This window comes from Saimiri boliviensis, chromosome 8, assembly GCF_048565385.1.
Source record: "Saimiri boliviensis isolate mSaiBol1 chromosome 8, mSaiBol1.pri, whole genome shotgun sequence".
NCBI classification, from domain to species: Eukaryota; Metazoa; Chordata; class Mammalia; order Primates; family Cebidae; genus Saimiri; species Saimiri boliviensis.
The window spans coordinates 21,026,006-21,052,485 of NC_133456.1; the positions used below are offsets into that span (position 1 = coordinate 21,026,006).

A 26,480-nucleotide genomic window follows, 5' to 3' on the forward strand; every position below is an offset into this window, starting at 1 on the left:
AGCCGGAAAATACATTACCCAGAAAGCTGCGCGTCCTTCGGCAGCTCTCCAGGCAGTAGAAACTACATTTCCCAGAAAGCTTTGCAGTGCGCAGGCGCATCAGTGAGGTACTGCAATGTCCCGGACCCTAAACTACAATTTCCAGGAGGCGTCGCCGAGCGCATGCGTAGAAACGCTGGGCACGCGGGGCGGTAACCGCGGTCAGTCCCTCCTGTACCTGGAGTCCACGCGGATTTTCGAAGCTGGAGCTGGCGAGAGGCCGCTGGACTCCACGCTCCGGTCATCAGCCCACTTGCTAGCTGAAGAGCGCGAGGTGGCGGCAGCGAGCCGGGTCCCACGATGGCCGCGAATGTGAGTGTCCCCTAGCCAGCCAGGCCACACCCAGGCTTCTCCGTCGCGCTGGGGGCTCCTGGGTCCATTTCGCCGTCTGGAGCTCCTCCGCGCAGCCGGACTCGCATTGCCCTCTGCGCGCTTTGTGCCTTCGGCAGCTCATCCGTTTCTGTTATCTCTCGGCCCGTCCAGCCTTCTTTTGTCCCTGTTCCTTGGCCCAGCTCGTCCTCAGCTTTCACGCGAAGGCGGACTCGGAGGTGTGGCTCCCGCACGGCGATCTGCTTGTGCGCCTCTCCGCGGCCTCTCCTTGCATTCCCAGTTCCTTCCTGGACCTTGGCGATCTGAAACTTGGGCATTATGAGAGCTGGACGGGACCTCAGAGAGGGGGCCAGTCCCTTGGGAGGGAGGAAGGCCATCCAGCCCAAGTGGAGCCGTCCAGCAATGGACAGACAGGGCTCTCCAGGAGGGCAGAGAGCTCCCCGCTCTAGGGAGGTGTGTAAACCGAGGCTGTGATGCTGCAAAAAGCTTAGGCTGGGCTGGGAGCGAAGGAGTTGGGGGAGAGGGAGCATTTCTCTACTATGGGGCCCCTCCTCTTCCTAGCAAGGATTTGGTTGGAGAAGGCCTGGCTGAGGGCTGTTCCTTCAAGGCCTCTTTTCCCTGCAACCAGCCTTTCTCGGGAAACTATTTAAGCCCCACATTCATTCAACAGACCAAGCAGCGCCTCCTACCAGGGCGCTGGGTGTGGTAGAGGCTGTTGACTCACCTCTCCCCTCCTCTGTGAAAGTGCTTCTAGGGCCAGCTTAGGAGCCCTGCCAGCCCCAGACACACCCTCCCTCCTGCTTTGGTAGAATGTCCTAGCAGCTCTCCCCTTGCCTGTCACACCCTGTTTCCAGGCACCGCTTCTGTCCCCAAGTGTTCTCTCTGCCTCTCACACCCCTTGAGAGCCCAGGGTGTGCATCACCCACAGCCCAAGCAAACTGTGCCTCAGGTTACTATCCTCCACACTCCCAGGACACTTTGGGCCTTCAGGAGGGTTAGAAGCCTTGAATGTTGTACCTAGAAAGGTGCTCAGAGGATAACACTCAGAGGTGTTCCGAGAGACTTGGGGTCCGTCCACAAGGCTAGAGGGCAGTCAGGAGACCAGCCTGTCTGCAATATGTGGATTCTTTACTCCCGTCACCACCACCACAGTATTTTACAGATGGGGAACTTCCCCAGCAGGCTAAGGCACTTGCCCAAGCTCTTGTGGCCAGCTTGGCATGCTGTGACACAGGAACATGCTGAAAAGGTCAGACTTTGGAGTTAGCCTGTCCTCACAGAGTGGCGCAGATGGTCCCAGTGGATAGAGACCACCTTGGGTACATTGAGACCTGACCCATCACCAAGGAACATGCTTGCATTTGGGTATCCTCTGCTGCCAAGCCTTTGTTAATTCTTCCAGTAGCTGGGTACACATTTACAACAGCCACTAGGCTGGGTGAGGAAGGAGGATCTGAAGATATTGGTCGGGGGTGGGGAGCAGGGAGGCTACAGAATTCTCAATCAGTATAGCAGCAGCAGGACCTGTGGTGAAGGTACTGTTCCCCTCTCCACTTTATAAGTGAGTAAACAGAATCGGAGAGGTAGAACAATTTATCCAGGCTTACACAGCAAGCGATTGGTGAACCTGGGCATCAAACCCAGTTCTGTCCATTTCCAGGGCCTATGTGTTAGCCTCTGTTCCCACCACTCATTGCTCATTTCTTCTGAGTTCTGAGTTCTGAGTGCTGGGACTGGGAGGGGATGTGTCACTGGGGATGTCTGTGTGTGTGTGTGTGTGTGTGTGTGTGTGTGTGTGTGTGTGTATCAATATGATGTATGTGTAGATGGAACATAATATGTGTATATATATATGTGTGGATATATAGATCCTTTATGATCTTCCATGTTTACTGGGAATTTTGGTTCAGAACCTGGGCTGGATATGTCATGTCACTGTCTACCTCACCCCTCCTCTAGCCTGGGGGGCACCGTACTGTACCACTCTTCCTTCCCTACAAGATTATCTTTGAGCCCCTTATCTTGATGCTGGCTGAGGGGAGGCCCAAGAGGAAGCCACGCCTCCTTTTCCTGTTGCTGCCTGCAGCTGGCTCCCAACATTCAGCTCACATTGTACCCCAAGAGATGGGGAGCACAGACTGGAATGAGTAATGGGAGAGTAGCCTCCAGTCTGCCTGGATTTGAATCCTAACTCTTCCTCTTAAAGGTGTGTGATCTGGGAAGATGACTTAACCCCTCAGCCTGATTTTCTTATCAGTGAAATGGGGTTGTTATGGCATCTACCTCTTTGGGCTTGCTGTGGGCTGGCCTGTGATAGACTGGTGTGTTTACCATTGTCACCATTATGATGGTCACCTGCCTGCCTGTGGTGATTCACTCCCCTAATGTTCCCAAGTGGCATGTAAAGTCAAGACGACTTCTGGATTCATGGACATCTAGTCACTGGAGAGCTTGGCTGGTGGTATTCAGAGACAGAATGTGACATCAGCTTTGTCCAAACAGACACTCTGACTCAAATCACTCCTCTGGTACCCAGTGCCAGGATGGGGCCTGTCTGAGCTGGTCCCTACTTTACTTCTTTGTGACTTTTGTCAGCTCACCCCCCGCCTGGTGCCAGCCAGTGTCAGTTGTAGGGAAATCTGTTAACATTCCCACTAGCTAACACGTGTATAGTGCTTTCCATGCCCTAGGCCCTGAGCCACCCAATAACTATGTTCTTTGGTTCTCATCACAACCCTATGCACCAAGGAAACGGAAGCCACAAAGGGGTGAAATTCCTTGCCCAAGACCCCATAGTTGGTATGTGGCAGAGCCTAGATTCAAACCCAGTCCTTCTGGCTCCAGGATCCTGCTCTAGGCGATGACACTTTTGATCAGCAGTGGGTACACCCCAAATCATGTCTCTGTTATTGGCCAGACAAAGGCTGATCCACTCACCTCTGAGCTTGAGGCCCGCTGTGAACCGGTGCAGAAATGCCAGGCTCCCCATTTCTTTCCCCATCCCTCCCACAACCCAGGTAAAGCAGATAGGCAGCTGCTCCTCCCAGAACCACTTCCTAGTTCCTCATCACTGCTGACATGGTTCTCCCCTTCAGGGATGCACTTCCCCTAGAGTCTGTCTCTAAGATGCTACTCAAATGCCCCCTCCTCCAGAGAGCCTGTCTTGATGCCTCAGCTGGAAGGGGTCACTCCTTGAGCACCAGGTCCACCCCTCTCACCAGACACTCTGCATGACCTCCTAGTATTGTTTATGGTTGTGACCTTGCTGCCCTAAGACTACTTCTTTTCTGACCCCACGAGGGCTAGCACTGCCCTCAGAAAGCTCAGCCACTGCTTGCTGAATTTCATTAAAAATACATCTCTAATAACCTCTTTGTAAAATAGCTTGGCAGTTTCTCAAAAAGTTAAACATACATATTCTCTGTGAACCAGCAATTCCACTCCTAGGTATATATGTATGGGAAATGAAAGCACAGGTCCACACAAAGGTTCATATATGAATGTTCACAGCAGCATTATTCATAATAGCCAAAACCTGGAAGCTGCCAAGATACCTATCCCCCGATGAATGATTCAGCACATTGTGGTATAGTCATAAGTGGAATACTACTCAGCCATGAAAAGGAACAAACTCCTGATAAACACCACAACGTGTATAAATTGCAAAAGCAGTGCTCTGAGTCCAAGAAGCTGGGCAGAAAGGAGTTTGTGCTCTGATTCCATTTTTCTCAAGTTCTAGAAGAAACAAAACTAATCCACAGTGGGAAAAATTCAAATTTAAATTCTCCCCCTCCCCACCAGTTACCACCTCTGATTGGTGGAGACAGGGAGAATTGGCAGGAAAGAGGCACAAAGAAACTTTCTGGGGTGAAGGAAATGTTTTGCACCTTGCTTTAGATGTTGGTCAGATGGAATATATGTTTGTGGAAACCCACCAAAGTGTACATTGAATATCTGTGTGGTTTTTTTTACCAATTAGTTAAAACTGAAAAAAAAAAAACAAAAAACCCTGCGTATAAATAAATAGCAAATTTCATGTATTTTTTTAAAAAACTAATCTCATTCTGTGAATGTTACTTTTTCTTCAGTATTCCAGTACGAGTACCCGGAGAGAACATGTCAAAGTTACAACCGGCTCCCAGCCAGGCTTCCTGGAACGGCTGAGTGAGACCTCGGGTGGGATGTTCGTGGGGCTCATGACCTTCCTGCTCTCCTTCTACCTAATTTTCACCAATGAGGTTAGCACCTCCCTCAGGCACAGTTGGATCCAAGTGTTCATGCTGGGTCCCCAGGAAATCTCCATTTCTTCATCTCTTGCCTGTTTTACTCTATTGTGGTGTTTTTCTTGGGCAGGTACTTCCTCTGTGATGGCAAATGTGGCCAGAGAATCTGGCTCACATCCAACCACTTAGCCCAGGGAAGAAAGAGACCTTTCTTTTTTTCCTTCCTTCCTTTTTTCCCTCCCTCCCTCCTTTTTTTTCCCTCCTTCCCTCCCTTCTTTCTCTTTCTTTCTTCCTCCCTTCCTCCCTCCCTCTCTCCCTTTTTCTTTTTCTTTCAAAAATAGGACCTCAGGATGCAATAGTATATTTCTAAATCATTTTAGCAACAATTACAGGGCCTCATTGTCCTGGTTTGGCTCTCAGTCCTCTGAACCAATCTCCCTGGCCAGGGATGACTCACATGTTCTGCTTGGCAAGGCCTGGGTCACATGATTTGAACAGGGGTTCAGATAGACCTAGGTAAACCACATGGGCTGAGAGTAGGGGAGGAGAGCCAAGCGTGCTGGCTCAGGCCTATAACCCCAGGACTTTGGGAGGCCAAGGAGGGTGGATTGCTTGAGGCTAGAAGTTTGGAAGCAGCCGGGCAACAAAGCAAGACTCTTCTATACAAAAAAATTTAAAAATAAAATTTTTAAAAAGGCAGATAAAAATGGGGAGAAAGGTACAGGGCAGGTAGAAACATCAGCTGTTCCCACCATTGAGGTGGTACTAAGATTGGCAGGGGCTGGTGGGAACCAGTGTGGGAGTAGGAAGAAGTCTGCCTGGGAAAGCAGGAATCTGGGTTCTAGTCCACTCGCCACTTGCTAGACCTCAGTTTTCCAGCTGTACAGTGGGTAGATGGGTCTCAGTGCTCCCCGAGTCCCCATCCTACCCTGATACTTTGCAACAAGCACAGTCAGGCTGAGCCACCCAAGTTGTTGAAACCCCCACTCCCTTTGCTTCCAGGGCCGCGCATTGAAGACGGCAACCTCGCTGGCCGAGGGGCTCTCGCTTGTGGTGTCCCCTGACAGCATCCACACTGTGGCTCCGGAGAATGAAGGAAGGCTGGTGCACATCATTGGTTCCCTGCGGACATCCAAGGTAGGCTTGGCAGGGATGCTGACCTGCCAGTGGCTCGGGGCTCGTCCTGGGCGTTGTCTGGCTGAGGATTTGGAAACATAGGCCTTGGAGATGGTCACACATGGGTGTGATTCCCACCTCCACTGCTCAGCAGCTGTGTAGACCCGTCAATCCTGAGTCTCAGTGTCTCTGTGTATAAAATAGGAACAGTAATGATAACAAGCTTGTGGCCAGCCTTGAGGATTTGGTAAGATTAGGTAACTAACGTCTTGGTACAGTGGCTGGCACTCAGGGATGTGCTCTCATGATTGTGATGACCATGTATGTCCACTGCAAGGTCACAAAACTATGTTGGGCACCAGCGCTTTCCTGTTATTTGAATACCCAGTATGCTGTTGGTACCATACCATTGGACCGTGCAGCCCAGGTCCATGCTGTGAGGGTCAGAGTCACAGGTGGTACATGTGAAGAACCTGGGACGGGGAGCATCCTTGATCCCCCTGTGAAGCAGCATAGGGCTCTCCACCCTCACCCCCTCCTCTAGTTCTTCCACTTCCAGTCCAGTTTCCCCTGAGCCAGTCTTTCTGGGCTGACATGAATCTTATCCTTTATTTTTTTGGTTTGATTCTGTGTGAAGCTTTTGTCTGATCCAAACTATGGGGTCCATCTTCCGGCTGTGAAACTGCGGAGGCATGTGGAGATGTACCAGTGGGTAGAAACTGAGGAGTCCAGGTGAGTTGCCAGGGGGTGGAAACTGTCGGGGTAAAGGAGGAGTAAGGTGTAGGTGTCAGGATAAAGTGCAAATGACTTTCATTGTGATGCCTTTGAAATTCAAGTATAACATCTTCCTATCAGAAAAGTGTGAAATTATCCCAAAATGAATGGCCAGTGATGTGGAAGTGGCAAAAATCCAGTGAAGAGTGGATCCATGAGGAAAGGGAGATTGAGTGGCTCCCTCATCCCGCAAGTTCCAGGGATGCACAAGCTTGAAACATAACATTTCGCAGGCCTCAAACACTGTCATCAGGATCAGTGTGTCACCCCACCAGACCCCACTGCCTTGCTCTGTGTTCAGCCTTCCCATCGGCTGTGTTGGTCCCATCTTCTTGCCACTTACAGCTTATCAGTTCTGACAGGAGTCCCAGGGCAGGCACTTACTGACCAGGGCCAGGGTCACCTGGAGCTGAGGGTGGGTTCAGCCCCACCCGAATCACATGGACTGTGACCGATGGGTGGGGAGGTGGTGGGAAGAGCAGGAGAAAAGCAGCTTCAGGAGCCGCCCCCCCTACCCGCCCCCACAGGGCTGTCCTGGAGCAGAGGGTGCAGCCAGATCTCTGAGCCCAGAGGGCAGAGCTGGGCTCCTTGGTGTAAGGCCAGTGGGGGCTGACTTCAGCTCAGGATGGGAGAGCGCTTTCCTCCAGGCAGGGCCTTCAAGGGTGGGAGCTGGCTGTCTGCCAGGAGTGAGTGCCCTGTCTTGGGGCTGGTGTAGAGAAGGCATCTGCCCCAGCTGGGGAGTCTGACCTGGTAGCCCTGAGATTGCTTGAGATTGCTTCCGGCTGGAGATGCTTAGATGTTAGACTGCCCGGGGTGATGGGGCTAACCCCTGTGGCTGCCTTGCTTTCCCTGCAGGGAGTACACGGAGGACGGGCAGGTGAAGAAGGAGACAAGGTACTCCTACAGTGAGTGCTGGGCCCCTTATGTGGTCTCTGCCTCTGGTGGGGGCTCACAACAGTGGCTGGACAGCAGGGCTGTGGGTGGGGCCATGGGAAGGACACATCAGGTGGCAGGATCCCAGCCTTCAGAGCCCTGCTCTCCCACCCATCCAGTGAGGCTCTCCGACTCACCCCTTTGGCTCTGAGATGGGAGGAGCTGGGGGCTCTCAGCCACATGCCACTCCTACCCAGGCTCTGAGTTGATTCCTCTCCCTGAGCAGACACCGAATGGAGGTCAGAAATTGTCAACAGCAAAAACTTCGACCGAGAGATTGGCCACAAAAACCCCAGGTGAGAGCCAGGCCCCAGGCCTGAGTGCAGCCTCGTCTACCCTGGCAGGTCTCCAAACTCAGTTTCCTCATCTGAATAACAGGATTGAGTTAATCCTGCCTCATGGGTTGAAATGTGGGATGTGGTTTTGAGACAAGCCCTGTGCTGGGCACCAGGAATACAGAGGTCTGTCTCCCCTGACCCCAGGCGAGCTCCCCGCAAACAAGTCGCAAATGTAAGGCCCGTACCAAGCGTCTAAGGGGATTTGCATGCATGGGGCCAGGGAAGATTTTGTTAACTGTTTGCCATGGGTGGGAGGACAATCAGGACAGGCTTTCCAGAGGCAGCGGCATTTGTTCAGGGCTTCCCAGGATTTCAGTGGAGGGAGCATAGTGGTGGTGAGGTGGGCATAACACTTGGGTGTGGCTGGAGGGTAGGCTTGTGCAGCAGTGGTCTGAGCTGTGCCAGTATGATGGTCAGGGGCTGGAATGCTCTGTGGCCTGGGAGGGGCTCGTGAAGGATGTGAAGTCCACAAAAGATCCATCTGACAGTGGTAGGTGGGGCAGGACAGGCTGGCAGGGGTCTAGGCAAGAGGGTAGGAAGCTCCAGTGAATAGGAGACAGAGTCAGGGTGCTCAGCCCAGGAAGGGGCACAGGACCCCTGGGGTGGGCAAGTCAAGATATCTGCTGTGCCTGGCCTAGTCTGGACTTGCAGGAACCTTCTGGTAGGGACCCTGCCCAGCACAAACAACCTAAATGGACCCAGGCAGCTCCCACACCAGTACCCATCACTGATGGCTCCCTCTCTCCCACAGTGCCATGGCGGTGGAGTCATTCACGGCAACAGCCCCCTTTGTCCAAATTGGCAGGTTTTTCCTCTCGTCAGGTAAGTCTCAGGCCTTTCCAGAGCAGCTCATGCCAGACACACAAGGCCCCACCCAGGGCCGGAGCCCCCAGCACTCAGCCTTCAGATGGCTAAAGGCATAGGATCAGCCCTATGCCCCTTTGCAGCACCATACTTTGGGCTGGGGGCCAGGGGAAGGTGAATCTCCAGGAAGCAAGGGCTAACTAGAAATCCCCACCCCACTCCATCCCACCAGGTTCCTCTGAAACCTTAGTTGTTCCAGAGAATGACTCAGGCATGCATCCTCACCCAGCTGCCTGCTGGTGTCTGTGCTGAGTAGACTCTGCTGAGACAGTCCTGCCTCAAGCAGCCTCCAGCTAGTAGTAGACATGGGGCGGTTCAGTGCTGTCAGCCTAGGGCTCTCCCTCTGAGTCCTACCTGTGCCAGGAAGGCACTGGCTCATCGTAGCCACCCACATTGATTCCAAAGAGAAGCTTGCAAGGGATGTAACACCATTGGCTGGAGTAACCCTGGCATTCTGTTCCTGGGCCTGACCCATGAAGGTGGGAGAAGACACCAAAGGCCCTGATAGCCCTGGGGAGGCTGGATGATCCTGGGCCTGGCCTGGCTGCCTTCTGTCTGCTCTGTTGCTGGATGATGCCTGCTGTGCCAGCTGGGCCAGCCCTCAAGTAGCTCTCAGCCCAGGAGGCGAGTCAGGCTTGGATGTGGCTGGTCAACCCTGATGGAAGGGAAAAGGGCTAAGGCCACTCCCAGCACTGAGGTCACTCTGACTTGGTGGGGAGTGTACAGGGAAAGCTTCCTGGAGGAGATGGTCTAACCCAGGGGAAGCCATGGACAAGACAGAGTCAGAAAGAGGCACCACAGGCTGGAGCGCCCCATGTGCAGGCTCCAAGAGCACAGTGGAAGAGGGTCGGGGCGGAGGCTTTGCAGATTGAGGTTTTCATCTGGTCCACTAGGTTTCTAAGCATTCTGCTCCCCTCAGGCCTCATCGACAAAGTCGACAACTTCAAGCCCCTGAGCCTGTCCAAGCTGGAGGACCCTCATGTGGACATCCTTCGCCGCGGGGACTTTTTCTACCACAGCGAAAACCCCAAGTACCCGGAGGTGCGCGGAGAGACTTGGGTTTTCCAGATAGAAGGGTCAGGGCCCTATAATCAGGTTCCTGCAGCAGGTGGATTCAGCTCAGTTGCATCCACAGCTGCACTTGGCCAAGTGCAGTTGGAGTGGGAGAGGCCTTCTGGGTGACGGCACAGCCTGGGGACAGGTGTGGAGGTGGAGAAGCCTGAGGGGTATGGCTGAGGCATCCTGGACCTGGTCCCAGGCCAGCAACTCCCTGCCTCACTTTTCCCATTTCTCTTCTGCCCCAGGTTGGAGACTTGCGCGTCTCCTTTTCCTATGCTGGACTGAGTGGCGATGACCCTGACCTGGGCCCGGCTCACATGGTAACCTGGCTTCCCAGGGGCAGACCCTAAATCAGGGCCTCACAACTTCCCTCGGCACAGACACCTTGATCAATGTCAGGAGCGGTTGAACCCTCTTTTCCCTGAGGAAAGGGACACGCTCAGACGCACTGTAAGGCGGGCACGCTGCTGAGCGGTTTCAAAGCTCCATGTCCCCACAGCTGTCCATGGACCCCACACTAAGAAGGGCAGCTCAAGAGGGGTCTCGTAGTTGTGGCTTATGACTGGTGTTCCAGTCACACGCAGCCCCTCTCCTCCACCCCATTTTGATCTCACAATACTTGGTCTTGCATTCCTGGCCTATGTGCAGTCCCGCCCCTGCCCCCGCTCTGCCTGCTGCCCAAGGTACTGCCTGGAGATTTGAATGGAGCAGCTCATCCAGAACTGCAGGGGCTGATGCACCCCAGGTGGACGAATGGAGAGAGAATTCCCAGGGTCTCTGCACTCACTTCCCCGGCTGGCACCCAGTCCCAGGAGGGTGGGCTGCGACTCTTGTGGGAGCGTCTCCCTCTGGTTGCCCTTCAGCTCTAATGCTAACTCCTCTGACCAGGTCACCGTGATTGCTCGGCAGCGGGGTGACCAACTAGTCCCATATTCCACCAAGTCTGGGGATACTTTACTGCTCCTGCACCACGGGGACTTCTCAGCAGAGGTGAGTGTTATGCCCTACCTATATGGTGGGGGAACAAGCGGCTTCTTCCTTCCAGTGGTTATTTAATAGGATCCCACTACCAGGGGTCATAGTGAAGCAAGAAGAAATAGCGGAATGTTGAGTATCCCTCATCAAAGTACTTGACAGGAGTGTTTCAGATTCCAGATATTTTTGGATTTACAGATATCTGTATATACATAATGAGATCTCTTGGGGATGGGAACCAAGTTTAAACACAAAATCTACTTATGTTTCATGTATACTTTGTACACATTGCCTGAAGGTGAGTTTATACAGTGCAACCCCTCACATGTGGTCAGGTGTGGGATTTCACTTGCGGCGTCATGGTGGCACTCAAAGTTTTTGATTTTGGAGCATTTCAGCATTTGGGTTTTGGGACTGGGGAGGCTGTTTGTCATGAACCCTCAGTGTGCAGGACTGTGCTAGGCAGTAAACTCACTCTGCCTCACAGACTGTCCAATAGAGGAGTGAGAGTGACAGAAACTCGTTAAGTACTGATGCATTGTGCCTAGTGTTGGGAAGAGAACAGGTGCTCTGAGACCAGTGGACATCAGAATAGGACATCCATTTCTACAGTGGTCAAGCAGGGCCTCTGACAAGTGAATTTTGCTGACGAGCAGGGGTCAACCCTGGAAGAATCAGTATTTCTGGCAAGAATTGCCCAGTCTGGGCATGAAAAGGTTCACCTTGTCAGGGGCACCTGGAGTGCTATAGCTACAGCCCAGAGCAGGGAGTGGGAGTGGGTGAGGGGGCTACATCGAGGTCTGTGTCCTTCCAGAACATCAGGAGGGCAGGGAACTGTTTTGGGCCTCAGCTACCTGGGCATCCCTCTCCCATCATAAATAGGGAGGGCTGTGCCTCCCCCACGACCCAAGGAGAAGGGGTGCCTAGACGTGCTGATTAGTTCAGTTCTGTGCCTTAAAAGTTGAGCTTGTCTTCTCTAGGCAGGCAGTCCCTCTCTGTAGCAGAAAAACTGTGTCTTTAGTTTTTCTGCTGTTGATGAACATGGGTGTCCCTGGTGTAGTACTCTATACCTGCCTTAACCGGGACCGCTGGAGTTTTCGTCCAGAAGGGCCAGAAAGGGGTAAGGCAGCAGGCAGGCGTCAGGGGCTAGCTGTGACCTTTTGTTCCTATTATTAGACCCTCAGCAGCTGTCTGTGCCATTAGTCTCGAGCCCATGGTGGTGATTGGGCCTCACCCACTCCCGGTACCTGGCCAGGGCTAGGGTGTGGTCAGTTACCAACCCCGGGGTGGGGTTGCCACCTCCTAGCATAAAAGACCATGAGTCACCCTTCCACCAGTAGCTAAGGGTTCTCAGCAGGTTTCTAAAATTAGGAGGCCTAGTCCAGACCTTGCTGTCTCTCCCAGGGATGAGGCCCTGCTCGCAGAACTGCCCCTCCAGAGAGGAGTGGATGGGGCCCATGGCTTAGGTAATGCCCCAGAAAGGGAAGGCTCTGCAATGCAGATGGGCAGGCGGCCTCCTCACCACCCTGGGCCTCCTGCTGTTTAGCAGCCCCAAAGCCCTGCCTTCCCCCAGCGCAGCCCCTGCCCCCACACAAGGTCTGGGGTCTCTGCCAAGTGGAAGAAAAGGCCCAGAGCCAGGCAGGCAGCCCAGGGCAAAAGTCAGGATGCCCCAATTCCAGTCCCACAGGCAGGAGAGTGCAGCCAGCCCCGGTGCTGCCTCCCACCTGCTACAGCACCTTGAGTTGGTGCTGATCTCTCAGCCTGTTTACTCATTCACGAAGAGGAGAATGTTTTAAGTACTATTAGTAGTAGTCTCATCATCCCTAACTGGTTTGATTGTTGAGGATTATTCATTCAGCAATTTTCATTAAGCATCAGGTACTTCACAGACATGCCCCCTGCTCTTGGAAATGTAACGTTTAGTTAACTGCTTGAGGTGAGACCCTGGGTACATGACTTATCCTCTCAGAGCCTCAGTTTCCTCATCTGTAAAATGGAGGTAAGTATAACTACCTCACTGAGTGATTCTGAGGATTAAGTAAGATAATATTTGTAAAACACTTGGGAGAGTTCAGATAAATGGTGTCGGTGTGATCTGTTTCTATTGTTATGGACTCTAAGAGAGGGCCCAATTCAGATCAGGGGGTAAGGGAAAGCCCTCTGAAGAAATGGCATTGAAGCCAAGCTGGAAGAGTGTGCAGGAAGCCAGCCAGGCATGACTGCGGGCAATTGCTGTATGTAGGCAGAGCAAACCCACATGCAGACACCCAAAGGCGAAGGACACTCAACCTGGGCTGGGGACAGCAGCCAGCGGGGTCAGGGTACCCGCGGCAGGGTTAGTGGTGGCAGGGCTCCGGCAGGTGGCTGCATGGAGAACACGGAGTAGGTGTTAGAAGCAGGACCAGTGAGCCTCCTGTGGGCGGACAGTGGCAAGAGACTCGGGAATATGTGGCCTGGACTGGATGGAGGTGGTTGGGGAGGAGCGGGCCACGTCTTTCCCCCAGATGTGAGTGGGTGGGTGTGCCATGTGTTGAGACAGAGAAGGCACCAGTGTCAGTACTGGACAGGCCAAGACATCAAGTGGAAATGTCAAGGAGGTAGTGGGAGCTGCAGGGCTGTGAGGCCCAGAAGGCCAGAGCTGCATAGGGTCACGGCACATGGGGGCCAAGCAGGCAGATGGGATGTCTGGGGAAAGAGTATGGACTGAAGCAGCTAAAGAACTGCAGCATTTAGGCTGGGTGTGGTGGCTCACACCTGTAATCCCAGCACTTACTGAGACCGAGGTGGGTGGATCACCTGAGGTTGGGAGTTTTAGACCAGCTTGACCAATATGGAGAAACTCCATCTCTACTAAAAAAACAAACAAACAAAAAGGCAAAATTAGCTGGGCATGGTGGCACATGCCTTGTAATCCCAGCTACTCGGGAGGCTGAGTCAGAAATGCTTGAACCCAGGAGACAGAGGTTGCGATGAGCTGAGATGGCACAATTGCACTCCAGGCTGGGCAACAAGAGCAAAACTCCATCTCAAAAATTAAAAAAAAAAAAAAAAAAAAAAAAAAGAATTGCAGTATCTAACGGACAGGAAGAGGGGCATGGACAGTGATGGAGTCTGAGAAGGAGGGTGCAGTGTCCCCAAGCTATGTGGAAAGGATCTGAGATTAAACACATACACAGCGCAGAGCATGCCACCCAGCAAGCATGCTTAAACCTGCTCAGGGCTGGTGGGGAGGGTCCCACTCATTCCAGGTGAGACTGGGCTGAGGGCTCCAGGCATTGGTGGGCTCTGAGCTGAGGAGGGCCCCTACCTTCCACAGAGATCTCATGCCTTGCCCTGTGCTCTGCCAGCTGGGCAGAAGGACTTAGCCCTGTAGGAGGCTTGCCCCACCTCCCTCTGGCCTGTTCAGAAATGGTCAACAGCTCCCAAGTTGCCACAGCCCCCTCAGCACCTGCCCTGCTGACCGGGTAGGGCTGCTGCCTCTCGATGTCCTGACCTATCCCCACTTTGTCCTACAGGAGGTATTTCATAGAGAACTAAAGAGCAACTCCATGAAGACCTGGGGCCTGCGGGCGGCCGGCTGGATGGCCATGTTCATGGGCCTCAACCTCATGACACGGATCCTCTACACCCTGGGTAAATGTCGGGGTGGGTCACTGCCCTCCCTCTTGCAGTCTCCTCTGCCTGTTGCATCATCTCAGTCCTTCCAGCCTGACAGGATGGCCACTGTGCAGAGACCAGGCAGTTGGCCCATCTCTGTGTCCCTGCTCCATAGCCTTGGGATGAGGGAGCAGAAGGCAAGTGTGAGGCCAGGAGCTGCCAGGGGCAAGGCTGGGTGGGGCCGACCCTGGGGCACTGGTCTCGCTCCACTGCCTGAAGGTCTATCCATCCACTGGCTTGCTCATTTGCTCATCATTCCTTTGCTCTACAATTGAGTATCACATGGGACCCAGCCAGACCTGCTTGAAATCTGTCACATCCAAGCTCTGGATGCTTGGCCATTCCCTTCCCACCTCAGCTTCGGTCCCCTCACCCCTCATATTGCATATTGCAGAGTTTTATGAAATGTTTGGCAAACAGGAAACACCCAAAACTATCATGTTTCCTTCCTTACTCCAAAACCTGGGCTAGATTTGGGCAGCCAGCAAGTCTGGAGGATGAAGGAGAGTTCTAGGTCATTCTCCCAGCCTGAGGTTGGTGCCAGCAAGCCCAGTAGGAGCCCTGTGGCCTAGCGTGGTTGGGGATCTGAGTGCCCAGGGTGGCTGAGTATGTTCTGGGCCTGGGAGGATGGGGTTCTGCAGAGAACTCTCCATCCAAGCCTTTCCCTGGTGTCCCTGGTGTGTCTCTTCCAGTCACATGACTGGGTCCAGCCTTCTCTGGGTGCCAACAAAAACCTCTCCCCCACTCAGCAGGCACAAGTTGGAAAAGGTCTGGCTGCACATCTTGGGCTGTCAGAGCTTGAGGGGACCACCTCCTTTGTTTACAGTTGGGAAAACAGGACTGGGAAGGAAAGGGCTCTCCCTGAGGCTTTCTTTGGACAGCCAAATTGTGCTCAGAAAGACCAGTGACATGGTGGGCATATTAGGGAGAGATCAGCATTTAAACGGAATCCTCCATCTTACCTTTATGACCTTGGGCAGACCAGTTCCTTTCTGGAGCCTCAGTTTCCATGTGTCTGTCTCAGAGGGCCCTTCTTTGGATCTCTGACGTCTGTGATCCCAATTCACTCTCTGTCTGGAATGCTCCAGATTCAGACAGACTCAGTGTGGATGGACCTGCAGGGCAGGTGGGGTGAGTTGGGAGTGCAGCAGGGAAGCACACACTCCCCTATACGTTTGATAAATACTGATTGCCATGTGTAAGACTCCATAGCAACAGAGACAGACAGGCTTAGAGCAACAGCTCAGAGCCCAGGCTCTGGGCCTAGACGGTTCTGAGTTCAAATCCTGGTTCTGGCACTTTTTACTTGGGGTGAGTTTCTTAACTCCCTGAGCCTCAGTGACCCTATAGGTAAAATGAAGTTAAGAAGAATACCTACCGTACGGGGTAGGCATGAGCACTTCATGAGATAACACATAGGCAACGCTCAGAAACATGAACTTTGCCGATTATAAGGGCTAAGTAGCAGTGCTGTATGGGAACAGACCAGGATGAGGCCAAATGGTGGCTTGCAGGGTGTGCTGCAGGCATGGTGGGGCACCAGGGCTTGCTCTGCAAACCCAGTGATTCCAGACCACTGGTGGCCTCCTGGGAACTGAGCGAAGATTCCCTGAGGACATCAGCTATGGAACGCCAACCTGGAGAGGTCACACAAGGCAAGAATAGAGTAATTCCTCATGAATTTAGCTGAAACCTAAGCTTTATCCTATTGAACCAATAGTTTGTCGGATTCTTGAGGAGAGGCCAATGCTTAGGCTAATTTATTTCCTATAGTACCTGCTGGTTCAGTGCTGGGCACATAAATAATCAGTAACATCTCGCTGCATGAACGAACAAACACCTCTAGGAATGGCTGAGAGGTCCAAACAAACAGGCACCCACAGGAGGCTCCACCTACAGCCTCTTGTGTGAGTGTGCAGGACCCAGGGTATTTCCAGCATTACAGGCAAATGTCTTTATACTGGCCTCAGACTGCTATCCACATACAGTATTAAAGTTTACAAAGCACTGCCATGTCCTCTCCCCTGGAGCGGGGTAGAGTGGTTGGCTCAGTGTGTCTGGCCATGCAGCTCATAGCAGAGGCTCCTGTGCTCCCTTAGCTCTCAGAACAAGGCTCTTTGCCTTCTGCTGCACTGACTGTCTCCCCTCCTCATGCACGAAGCAACAGAGGCCCATCCTCACCTAGGGACAGGAGCGATCTGCTGAGGTGGTGAGATGTAGAGTGGGTTACACCTCATTGCCTTTCTCCTTTCCACAGTGGACTGGTTTCCTGTCTTCCGGGACCTCGTCAACATTGGCCTGAAAGCCTTTGCCTTCTGCATGGCCACCTCACTGACCCTGCTGACCGTGGCGGCTGGCTGGCTCTTCTACCGGCCCCTGTGGGCCCTCCTCATCGCCAGCCTGGCCCTGGTGCCCATCATTGTTGCTCGGACACGAGTGCCGGCCAAAAAACTAGAGTGAAAAGACCCTGGCACCCACTCGACACCTGCGTAAGCCCTAGGATCCTGGTCTCCATCACCCCTGACCCAGCTCCATGCCAGAGCAGGAGCTTGGAGCGGTTTTGGACTCTGCACCCCCTCTCCTCTTCAGGGGCCAGACTTGACAGCACGTGCACCGGGTTGGTCTTCCCCACGCCTCTTCTTGCCAGTAAGCAGCTTTGGTGGTCAGCAGCAGCTTATAAATGGCAACCTGACAGCTTCTCCTGCTGTTTCCTTCCTCTCTCTCAGACCGAGTGGGTATGGCTGGCCACCCGCCCATCGGCAGCTGACAACGCAGACGATCCAGAGGCCTGCTGATAAAGGGCTCGGCCTTGCCGTACGCTGCTTCTCATCACTGCACACAGTGCCAGGCTTTCCCACCACCACTAAGCACATCTGTGATCTTGAGGGGTGGCCATTCGTCGTTACTGCTGAGTCCTGGGTCACCGGCAGACACACTGCACATGGACCGCACAAAGCAGGCACACCCAAAACCTAGTCTGTGGCCAGAACCTGATTTGGTACTTAAAACACCGAAGGTGTTCTGAGAAAAGCTGGACATATGTTGGGCTTTACATGTACCTTATGGCTTGGTAGAATCTGTAGTGTGTGTGATCTCTGAAGGCCCTACTTAAGTTTTTCTTCATTATTTTGCTGGTTCCTGTGTATTTTCCTACCGCAAGAGGGAGTTTTCTGAAATAGTATTAAAAAAAAAAAACACACACGCACCTGAATGATTAATATTTCAGACTGTTACAGGAAACACCTTTTAGTCTGTCAATTGAATTCAGAGCACTGAAAGGTGTTAAATTGGGGTGTGTGGTTTGACGGATAAAAAGTTACCTCTGTCAGTATTTTGTGTCACTGAGAAGCTTTACAAGGGATGCTATTGAAACAAGTATTAGCAAAAGGATTTGTTTTCCCTCTGGGAAGAGAGGGTGGAGAAAGCACTTGCTTTCATCCTCTGGCATCGGAAACTCCCCTGTGCACTTCAAGATGATTTAAAAGATTAAAGAAAAGATTAAGAGAAAAGGTTGGAAGCTTTATACTAAATGGGCTCCTTCATAGCCCAGTCAACCACAATAAAGAACTGGGGCCTTAGGCTTGCTGCAGAATGCCCACATCTGCCTGGTTGATTTCACCGGGAGTGCTTTTGACTCGGGCACCTGGGCCTCCTATCTCTTGCTTCTGAGTGGTTCTTTCACGGGTTTTGTCCATAGCTTTAGTCATCCTAAATAAAATCCACCCACACCTAAGTCACAGAATTTCTGTTTCCCAACTACTCTCACACCCTTTTAAAGATAAAGTATGTTGTAACCAGGATGATGTCTTAAATGATTCTTTGTATACCTTCTCTCATATTCAGAAACTTCTGCACCTGCTGGGAGTAACTGCTTTAGCAACTAAGTATTTGGTAGATGAATAAGGAAGGGGTCAGAACTTCTGAAACTATAGAGATCTGTAATCATCTCTCTTGGCTTGGGGTGCCTGTACTATAAATGAGTTTCTTTACATGAAAAACAGCCAGCGCAAGATGACTTATCTGGGTTTAGGATCGAACAGTATTCACTAACTGCTTATAACATTAGCAATTTCATCAAATCTCCAAACTCTTAAAGGATGCTTCCGGAAAACACACAGTATAACTAGATGATGGCTAAATGCAAAATCCTTGATACTTGGTTTTTTTCTAATAAGGATTTTAAATTACCGTCAACTTCAAAAGTGTTCTTAAAGAGAAAAATAATGTTAAGAAAAATGTGAAAGCTTTGAAAACCAAATTTGTATTATCTTTGTATTTTTAATGAAAATTTTTGAAATAAATTTCTAAGTATCTTCTGGTATGGGACCTTGACATCCTGTTTTATTTTTATTTTTTGGCATTCTTTATGAAATTCCTATAAATAATTCAGCCATAAGATTTATTGAGAACTGAATTTTGTGGAACTTTGTTCTGAGCTTTCAGTGGTTAAAATAGGTTTTTGTTTTGTTTTGTTTTGTTTTGTTTTGTTTTAAGGGCAACTCAGTATCCCTAGCACTCAGGCCTTCCATACAGAAGCCCACTTTGTTTTGGCTTGATTTAAAGTGAATGACTCAGGCTTCATGCATCTTCAGAATGTGCCAGAAGAGGCGGAAGGGGCAACAGTGTGCTGCACAGCCAAAGGCATCCTGAGTTGGCACACAGACCTGAGTTCTGAGCCAACGGTTGCTACAAACTGACTGTGAAGTTGGGCAAATCAAAGATTTGAGTCTGTTCCTTCACTGGTACAATGGGAACAACACTTGTCCACCTCACAAGGTTGTTGTGAGGGCCAAATGGGATAATGCCCATAGAATGCCTGACTCGTGGCATTAATTTTTCATTCATTTACTTTCTGTTCTGAAGCAATGGCTGCTAACTGCCCACTCTGATGCTAGCAGTTTGAGTGCTTTATTTTTTACAAGCAGGTGAGTGATAACTTTCTCAAACCTCTTCTGTTTCTCAGAACCTACTGTTTCTTTTCAATAATGCCTCCTAGCAGCTGACATATGCCTGAAGAAGTTATTACTGCAGAGACATGGCAATGCCATCGTCTCAAAACCCCAGAAAGACAAGCATGGTGGTGCATGCCCATGGTCCCAGCTACTCAGGAGGCTGAGGTGAGAGGATTGATTGCTTGAGGCCCAGAGGTGGAGGCTGCAGTCAGCTGAGATCACGCCACTGCACTACAGCCTGGGCAGCAGAGTAAAACCCTGTCACAAAAAATTAAAAAAAAAAAACAAAAAAACAGAAAACAAGTTACCTCTAGGAGGTAAGGAGGCTCAAGCTCCAGTGAGGAAGTGTGAGACCAGTTTCCATAGCAACCCCAGTGTGTTTCTCAACAAGAGGATCCAGCCAGCCTCTTGCTACATATGAGTCATAACCCAAGTGTTTTGTTTGTTTCCCTTGGATAAAACTGACTCATTTATAATGGCTCCTCTCAAAGATTAAGTAATATCTCTTCACTAAACACAGAAAAATTCCATGTGTAATGAGTCCCCAGCCTACGTGAAAACAAAATAGGTTCTTTTATGCTGTCTCAACATACAAACTGCTCTGTCACCTGGATGTTCTTCCTGATGTAAATCTGAAAGAAGCTGGGCACAGGTGGTGGTATGTGGGCGCCTGCAGTCCTGAGGAGCTGGGACTGTTTCCCGAACAATGCCTTTCCACTGCACATAGCGGCTGTGAGGGCAACTGAGGTAAAGCCCTCAGTAGGACCACTCATGCCCAGGAGTCCAGCCTGGGCAACACAGTAAGACGCCATCTTTTAAAAGAAAATCTGAAAGCAAATATAGAGCCAAGTCTTTAGATAAATGCTTTATTTTTTTCTCAAAGTGTTATAAAAGTTATTTCTCTTGAGTATCTATAATACAGAGAGCTTTATACATTTATCTAGTAATGAACAGAATCTAGTTTAACGCTGATCTATTTTTACTAACATTTTCTTAATTTTCCATTGGTGTTTTTCCTTTCCTTTCCTGATTTTAGCTTTTTTTTTTAGGCTTCTGCCACCACAAAATGTTACTTGGAAAACTAGATCCCAGCAATTCCATAATCTGAGATGACCTGTACTTCTCCTCTGCTCTCCCCTCTACTGCAAAGAGGCAGCAAGGGCAGCATTAGTAAGCCTGACTCAGGGGAAGATAAGCAGCCTGCAGAGAAAGGGTCCTACATCTGCAAATGAGGCAAGTGAACTTGTCAGACAGATGAAGACTAACCGGGAGAAAGAATCAGCACATTCATGGATGTACCACCATCCAGAAATCTCTCAGTGGCTTCCCTACAAAAACTGATGTTTCCAATGAGAAGAACAAGTCTAGGAGGCAGGAGAGTGTCTCCCGACAAAGTGTTCTGTAGCTCAAAGAGTGAGTGGACTTTGGTAGCAAAAAGCTTTGAAGGCTTCACCCTAGGTGAATCTGACAAGGGCTGGGGCCAGGCTGGACCTGTAGCACCTCCTCAGCTTGGCCTCCTCTCCCTCGGCCCCGCCTCAGTGCATGCTGCCTCAGTTTCCCTTCTCAGCAGAGACGCCCCCATCACCAGGGGCTGGGCATGCCCAGGGCAGGTGTGGGGCCAGTAGCGGGGCAGCAACAAGTAGTGGCTGCCCCTGTAGGGGGTGCTCAGCTCACAGCTTCTCAAATGGGAACAGGTGGGAAGCTGCTGCCTTCCTTTCCCTTTTGGTCTTCTTGGGCCCACCCTTCAGCTTCTGCTTTTCTTCATCATCTCGGTTTTGAGGCCAGGAAGCAGCCAGTATCCTGGCTGCTTCTGCTTGAGAGCTGGTACCCTCCTCTTCATCAGAAGAGAGTCCACCTCCTGCATCTGAATGGGAAGCTGCTGCCTCACTCTAGACGGGGCAGTGGTGGAAGGACAAAGGCCAGGGTCAGTAATCAGGTATCAGAAAGCCCCGTGAAGAGGCAGCAAGTTCTCAGTCTGCCCTAAGCTGTGTGACTCTGGGAGGACGGGGAGGGAAGAGAGCCCAGACCCTTCTTACTGAGCCTTCCTCAGCCTGGGGTGAATCCAAGCAGACACCAGAGCACCTGCTGAGCTGAGTGCTAGGGAACACAAGGATAGCCGGGCAGGAAGCTGCCCTCAAGGAGCACACCACCATATCTGGGGATGCCTGTGATCCGTGCCTTGCATTTGCTACCTCATTTCTGGACAAAAGTACATGAGGACTTGAATACGCCAGTTCAGCCCTCGGAGCCCTAAGATCTGAGGTGACATTCCCTGCCAGCTGGGATGACTGGGGAGGGTTTGAATAGAGAGGGCGGCAAGGAGCTGGTCAGAACATAAAGCCAGATGAAGGGCTTTTTCTCCAACAAAGGGATTGGAATGAGGAGCGTGATGAAAAAATGTTTAAAGGCAAAAAGGCAGCACAGAGGGAACCAAACATGCCAGTGCAGTTTCTGCCGTGTCTGACACAGCACTGACTGCACCACTAACTGCGTCTAGGCTCCGTCTGCCCCAGGGAGGGGCCCCCTTGAGGGCTGCATGTCAAATTCACACCTGCATCCAAGCCTGGCCTGGCACACGGCAGGTGCTGAGAGAGGTACTGAGCAGGCCACTGCAGGCCTGCAGGATGGTCACAGGTACCGGGAATACTGTGAGGCAGAAGGGTACACCAAACACAGGATGCTTGGCCCCCTTATGTGTTTAGTGTCAAATCACACCCATGGCAGCGCTCATGTGGATAGTAGAAACAGGCACACTGGGGCAGGGCTTGGGGCACAGTGAGCCAGCTGAGACCTCACTCCAGGGACACCTCTCCCAAAAAGGTAAAAACATGGGGCCTTAGAGACAAAGGACTGAGGCTTCCTAACACAAAGCTATCCCTGACTTGGTGTTGAGGCATAATCTGGGCCAGGGCTTTCTGAGCTGCACCTCCAGGAAACTGACCCTGGGCTTGTCTTCCCTGCAAAGAACCCACACTGACCTTGGGCCCATAGCGACGCTTCAGCCTCTCCCTGATGAGAAGACCTTTGGTCAGCAGCTTCCAGTTCCCTAGAGCCCGTTTCTCCCTTTTCTGCAGGCAAAAATGAAGTAGGAGAAAAGTGTTAAGGATTGACATTTTCAGGAAAAATAGTAAGAGGGAAACTGGAACATAAAGACAGACATATACATGATTTTAAGTGAAGATACAGCCTCTCCTTCATACCGAGTCTCACTTCCAAAAAAACTGATCACATTTACAAAGTGATATACTATACTTGAAAGCCACAAGAACAGACACCTTTTTAATCATTACTGACTCCGAAATCTTTAGTGGGTGAGGTCTTCCAGAACCAGGACACAGGCGGTTCAAAACAGAGGCAGGTGTGGGCAGCAGGGGCAGCAGACCCCAGAGCCTGAACCTGGGCCCCTGAGGGACAGTGACAGTTACTCTGTGGGGTAGGCAGGAGTCTGCTGTATCCAGGGCTTGCTCCCTCGGGTGCCTGCCATGTCAGAGAGGGTTGGGAAGAGCCTGGGAACACATGGACGTGGCCTGGGGAGGAAAGAGGCCACCTGCGGAGTGCTGCTTCCCACTTCTGCTGTTCCTCAGTCCTGCCTACGAACTCACCTCCTTCTCCTTCTTTTCAATGATCGCCTGTTCATTTTCCCACGCAGTCAGGAGCACGTCTTTGAATTCCTCACAGACGATGTATCCATCAGTCCTGTGGGGATACGATGCAATGTCAACTCTCCAGCCTGCGGCCTGCTATGCCTCTCCTTTGCAGAAGACAGCGGGCCACATCTGAGCCCCAGAGGTCCTAAAGGATGTCCTGGGTCAGCCAGTGTCCCATACCCCCATGCAGAAGGCAAGTCTGTGGAAACTGGCACTGCCTCTTCCTCCCCAGATCCTGCCTAAAAAAGCTGCGGTGAAAGCACCTGTCCAGCCTTGCCACCACAGAATAGAGCTCACTAACCAGGCAGCTGCCCAGAAAGGATGATGACTGTTTTTTGCTCACTAGCCTGTGAGCCTCTGAACCTGGGAAGAATATTTTAATCCAGCATTAGGATGCCGGTTTCATTGGCTCTATTGCCTCTGGAGGGAAGCCAGAATTGGTAAAGCAATGACTTTGGAAATCCAGTGAAAATCAGAGCCACCAGGCCTCAACTCCCAGTAGCCCCATGCCAGCTTTCCATCCCCATCTCCAGAGCCACCCCTCCCTGTCCCTGTTTAGCCTCCATCAAAGGCCCCTCACGCACACAGGATGGGAGTAGCCGCCATGGAAATCAAAGCCAGTGATGGCCTGGACACAGTCGATGTCCAGCTTGCGGGCCACGCGGTGTAGATTAGGCAGGTTCAGCTGGACACAGCCAACAGGCATCATGCTGGGCAGGAAGAGGTACACATTCCCAAACTCGTTCCGGGGCACCTGTGGCGGGTGAGCACGTCAGGATGTGGCCAGCAGGGGAACAACGTGGCCTGGTCCTGATCCCTTCTGATGATGCCCTCACCTTCCCATCCACGGCCACGGGGGGCTGATACTCCTCTGTCTGCCAGTAGCCAAACAGGCCCAGATCATTTTCATCCCGCAGCTGGGGCTCAGCAAGTCGGGCTTTCCGGGCACGGTTGGAATAGCCTTTCACCATCTGCACCAGAGGACATAGCCACAGTTTACAACAAAGGCATCCAGTTCTTCAGCACTAGGCCAGGCACCATGCTCAGTGCGGCATGCCTCGTATCCGGTGAACTCCTCACAACACGTGTACTAGCTAGGGGCTTTTTCTCCCCTTTTCTTATATAAGCACTAGCTATGGGGCATTCTCTGTCCCAGGCACTATTCTCAGTGCCCTCCCCCTGCCCTTTTTGTTTTTGTTTTTTTTTGAGACTGAGTCTCACTCTGTTGCCCAGGCTGGAGTGCACTAGTATGACCTTGGCTCACTGCAACCTCCACCTCCCGGGTTCAAGCAATTCTCATGCCTGCTTTCCGAGTAGCTGGGACTATAGGCACCCGCCACCATGCCCGGTTAATTTTTTTATTTTGGATACGGACAGGGTTTCACTCTGTTGGCCAGGCTGGTCTCAAACTCCTGAGCTCAAATGATCCACCTGCCTTGGCAGGTACAGAAAGCCAAATACACAGAGGATTAGAGAGACTTAGGAACAAAATGGATTTAAAATATCTCATTAACATTAAAATATTTCCTACTGCTGAAATAATATTTTAGATATATTTGGATGTATTTAAATGTTAAAATTCCATCTGTTTTTGTTTTTTAATTTACTACTAAAAAATTTAAATGTGTGGCTCACATTACATTTCAACAACACAGGGCTATGCTGGTTCTTTGACAGCAGCAGAAAGACAAGTGAGCCAGGGCAGAGAAAATCCTCAGCAGCCCTGCAGGCCTGGCCAGGGAGCATCACACACTCCAGCCTACTGCTGGCAGTGACTGCAACCAGCCAACTGCGGCCCTTCCCACTAAGCAGGGGCCCCTCCACTCCCCATCCAGAGTCTTGCAACCCCCAAGGATTCCTGGGATCTGATGAGAAATAAATGGTCTCTGCGATCAGCCACTGTACTCTGCTGGTCATACTGAGCTGTGTGTGTGTCCTGTGAATAGTCTCTGTAGGACCTTGATAACTGACCTAATAGTGCCACAGCACAGTGTGAAAGAGGCACTGGCTTTAAGGCAGGGCCTGGGATTCTCAACTGGGCTCTGCTATTTTACTGTGTGGACTTGGTCCAAGTCACTTGTCCTGAGCTCCAGATGCCCATTTCTCATCTGTAAAATGGGCATCATAATGCCAATTCCTATGGCTTTTGAGAGGCAACAGAGATCACACACATGCAAAATGCTTGGTGAACTGAAAAACAGAAAAGCAATTTAACTGGAGAACATGCTGCTATAAAGCAGGGCTCTGACCTCCCAGAACCACCCAGTAACTCAGTTCCAACCTGTAGAGCCTTTGAACTCACAATAGGAGTCTGAGGCCTACTTTTTGGCCTAGATTTCTTTTGTGTTTTGGCAGGTCCATTTCTTACAAATGACTTGTTAATTAATAAGACAATTTAAACGCTTGTCTCCTTAATTCCCGCTCAAGCCGGCAAAGTGAGACATTTCTGATCCAGATCCTGGGCAGGTCCTCATCACCATTTCTCTGACCCCGGATCTCCCACTCAGCTACAGTCCTGCATCCCCATTCTCCGCAGGGACCCCCAGCTCCAGTTACCTTGTAGGGCACTTCTCCAAGCCTCACCACTCTTGCTTTCTTCAGCCATGTGTCCCTGGAGTGTAGAGTGTGCACACAATCCCTACAGAACCAACACGGAAAGACAAAGGCAAACTCAGTCCACAGCCCCACCGCGGGAATGCAGGACAGTGGAGAGCACGGCCTTGCAGGCTCCCTCCTCAGGCTCTGCCACCCTGGAGCAAGCCAGGCTCCTAGGGGACCCAGAGGAGCTGTGCTAGGCAAACAGCCTTGAATGTGGACTGCCTGTCTTTTGGGGAATGTGTCCACTTACAAATTCTAATCTGCATGGAGTTACTCTGCAGCCTTCGTGCCTTGCCTCCACCACACCTCCCCTTCGTAGGTTTTCCTCTCCTCTGCTGTCCAGAGCCTGGTGAGAGCTCCCTCTGCAGCCTATCAGGATAGGGTAAAGACTGCTGTGTGCTGGGCAGTTACATTTACTCCGCTGTTGACACCATGCAGGGGAGGGAAGTGTCTAGAGGAGGGGGTAGTGAACCCAAAGGAAGGCTCTGTAGAAACCAACTATAATAAGCTACTAAGCTATCACACAATCGAGAAACACGCACATGGAACAGTCAAATGATTCCTGGTGGGCAAAGATCCTCAGGCTTCACTTTTCCTCCAGAGCTAAGAGCGCACCAAAGCCATGCAAGTCTACCTTCCAATGAGGCTCAACCTTTCCCTTGCCAAGCCACCTGTAATAAGGCACACCCATCTCGTTAGTTTGCACCCCTTCACTCTGACCAGAAAGAGCAGCTCCAATGAGCAAGGGCACCCCATTTCTTCCTAGTGCAGGTTCAGGCCCTTACCAATAGGGCAGCCTGAGGCTGAATTTCAGCACAACACAATGGATGGAGGTTGAATCTTGCCTGTGCCACTTCCTGGCTGGGAAATGTGGGCAAGTCACTTTACCTTCCTGAGTTTCAGTATAGATGGTCCCCAACACCAATGATTTGATTCAAAATTTTTCAACTTTATGATGATGCAAAAGCAATATGC

General features: G+C 51.4%; 2 protein-coding genes across 6 annotated transcripts in view; one reads left to right on the top strand and one right to left on the bottom strand.

Moving 5' to 3' along the window:
- Nucleotides 1-156: 156 nt before the first annotated feature.
- TMEM43 (transmembrane protein 43) lies at nt 157-18,640 on the top strand. The gene is made up of 12 exons (XM_003926175.4): nt 157-351; nt 4,458-4,607; nt 5,595-5,729; nt 6,346-6,440; nt 7,338-7,387; nt 7,642-7,711; nt 8,505-8,575; nt 9,537-9,658; nt 9,922-9,996; nt 10,565-10,666; nt 14,167-14,284; nt 16,566-18,640. The coding sequence occupies exons 1-12, from the start codon at nt 340-342 to the stop codon at nt 16,766-16,768; spliced, it is 1,203 nt and encodes a 400-aa protein (XP_003926224.1). The 5' UTR covers nt 157-339; the 3' UTR covers nt 16,769-18,640.
- The window catches only part of XPC (XPC complex subunit, DNA damage recognition and repair factor), a 49,366-nt gene continuing 28,608 nt past the window's right edge, over nt 5,723-26,480 (bottom strand). For 3 of the 5 annotated variants that reach the window (XM_039477608.2, XM_003926173.3, XM_074404089.1), the window contains exons 11-16: nt 25,464-25,545; nt 23,744-23,878; nt 23,492-23,661; nt 22,863-22,956; nt 22,239-22,328; nt 20,101-21,149 (exon numbers count right to left, since the gene is read on the bottom strand). In XM_039477608.2, the coding sequence (XP_039333542.2) occupies nt 20,931-21,149; nt 22,239-22,328; nt 22,863-22,956; nt 23,492-23,661; nt 23,744-23,878; nt 25,464-25,545 (790 nt within the window). In that variant the 3' untranslated portion in view covers nt 20,101-20,930. Of the gene's footprint in view, nt 5,898-14,277; nt 15,424-20,100; nt 21,150-22,238; nt 22,329-22,862; nt 22,957-23,491; nt 23,662-23,743; nt 23,879-25,463; nt 25,546-26,480 lie in introns of those variants that run through there. The other 2 variants (XR_005581629.2, XM_074404088.1) reach the window with 2 other exon arrangements.

What these genes read in the sequence shown, in the direction of transcription:
- TMEM43 (XM_003926175.4), top strand. An exon ending in ATTGGCCACAAAAACCCCAG is followed by an intron (nt 7,712 to 8,504) that starts GTGAGAGCCAGG and finishes TCTCTCCCACAG; the next exon opens with TGCCATGGCGGTGGAGTCAT. An exon ending in CAGGTTTTTCCTCTCGTCAG is followed by an intron (nt 8,576 to 9,536) that starts GTAAGTCTCAGG and finishes TGCTCCCCTCAG; the next exon opens with GCCTCATCGACAAAGTCGAC.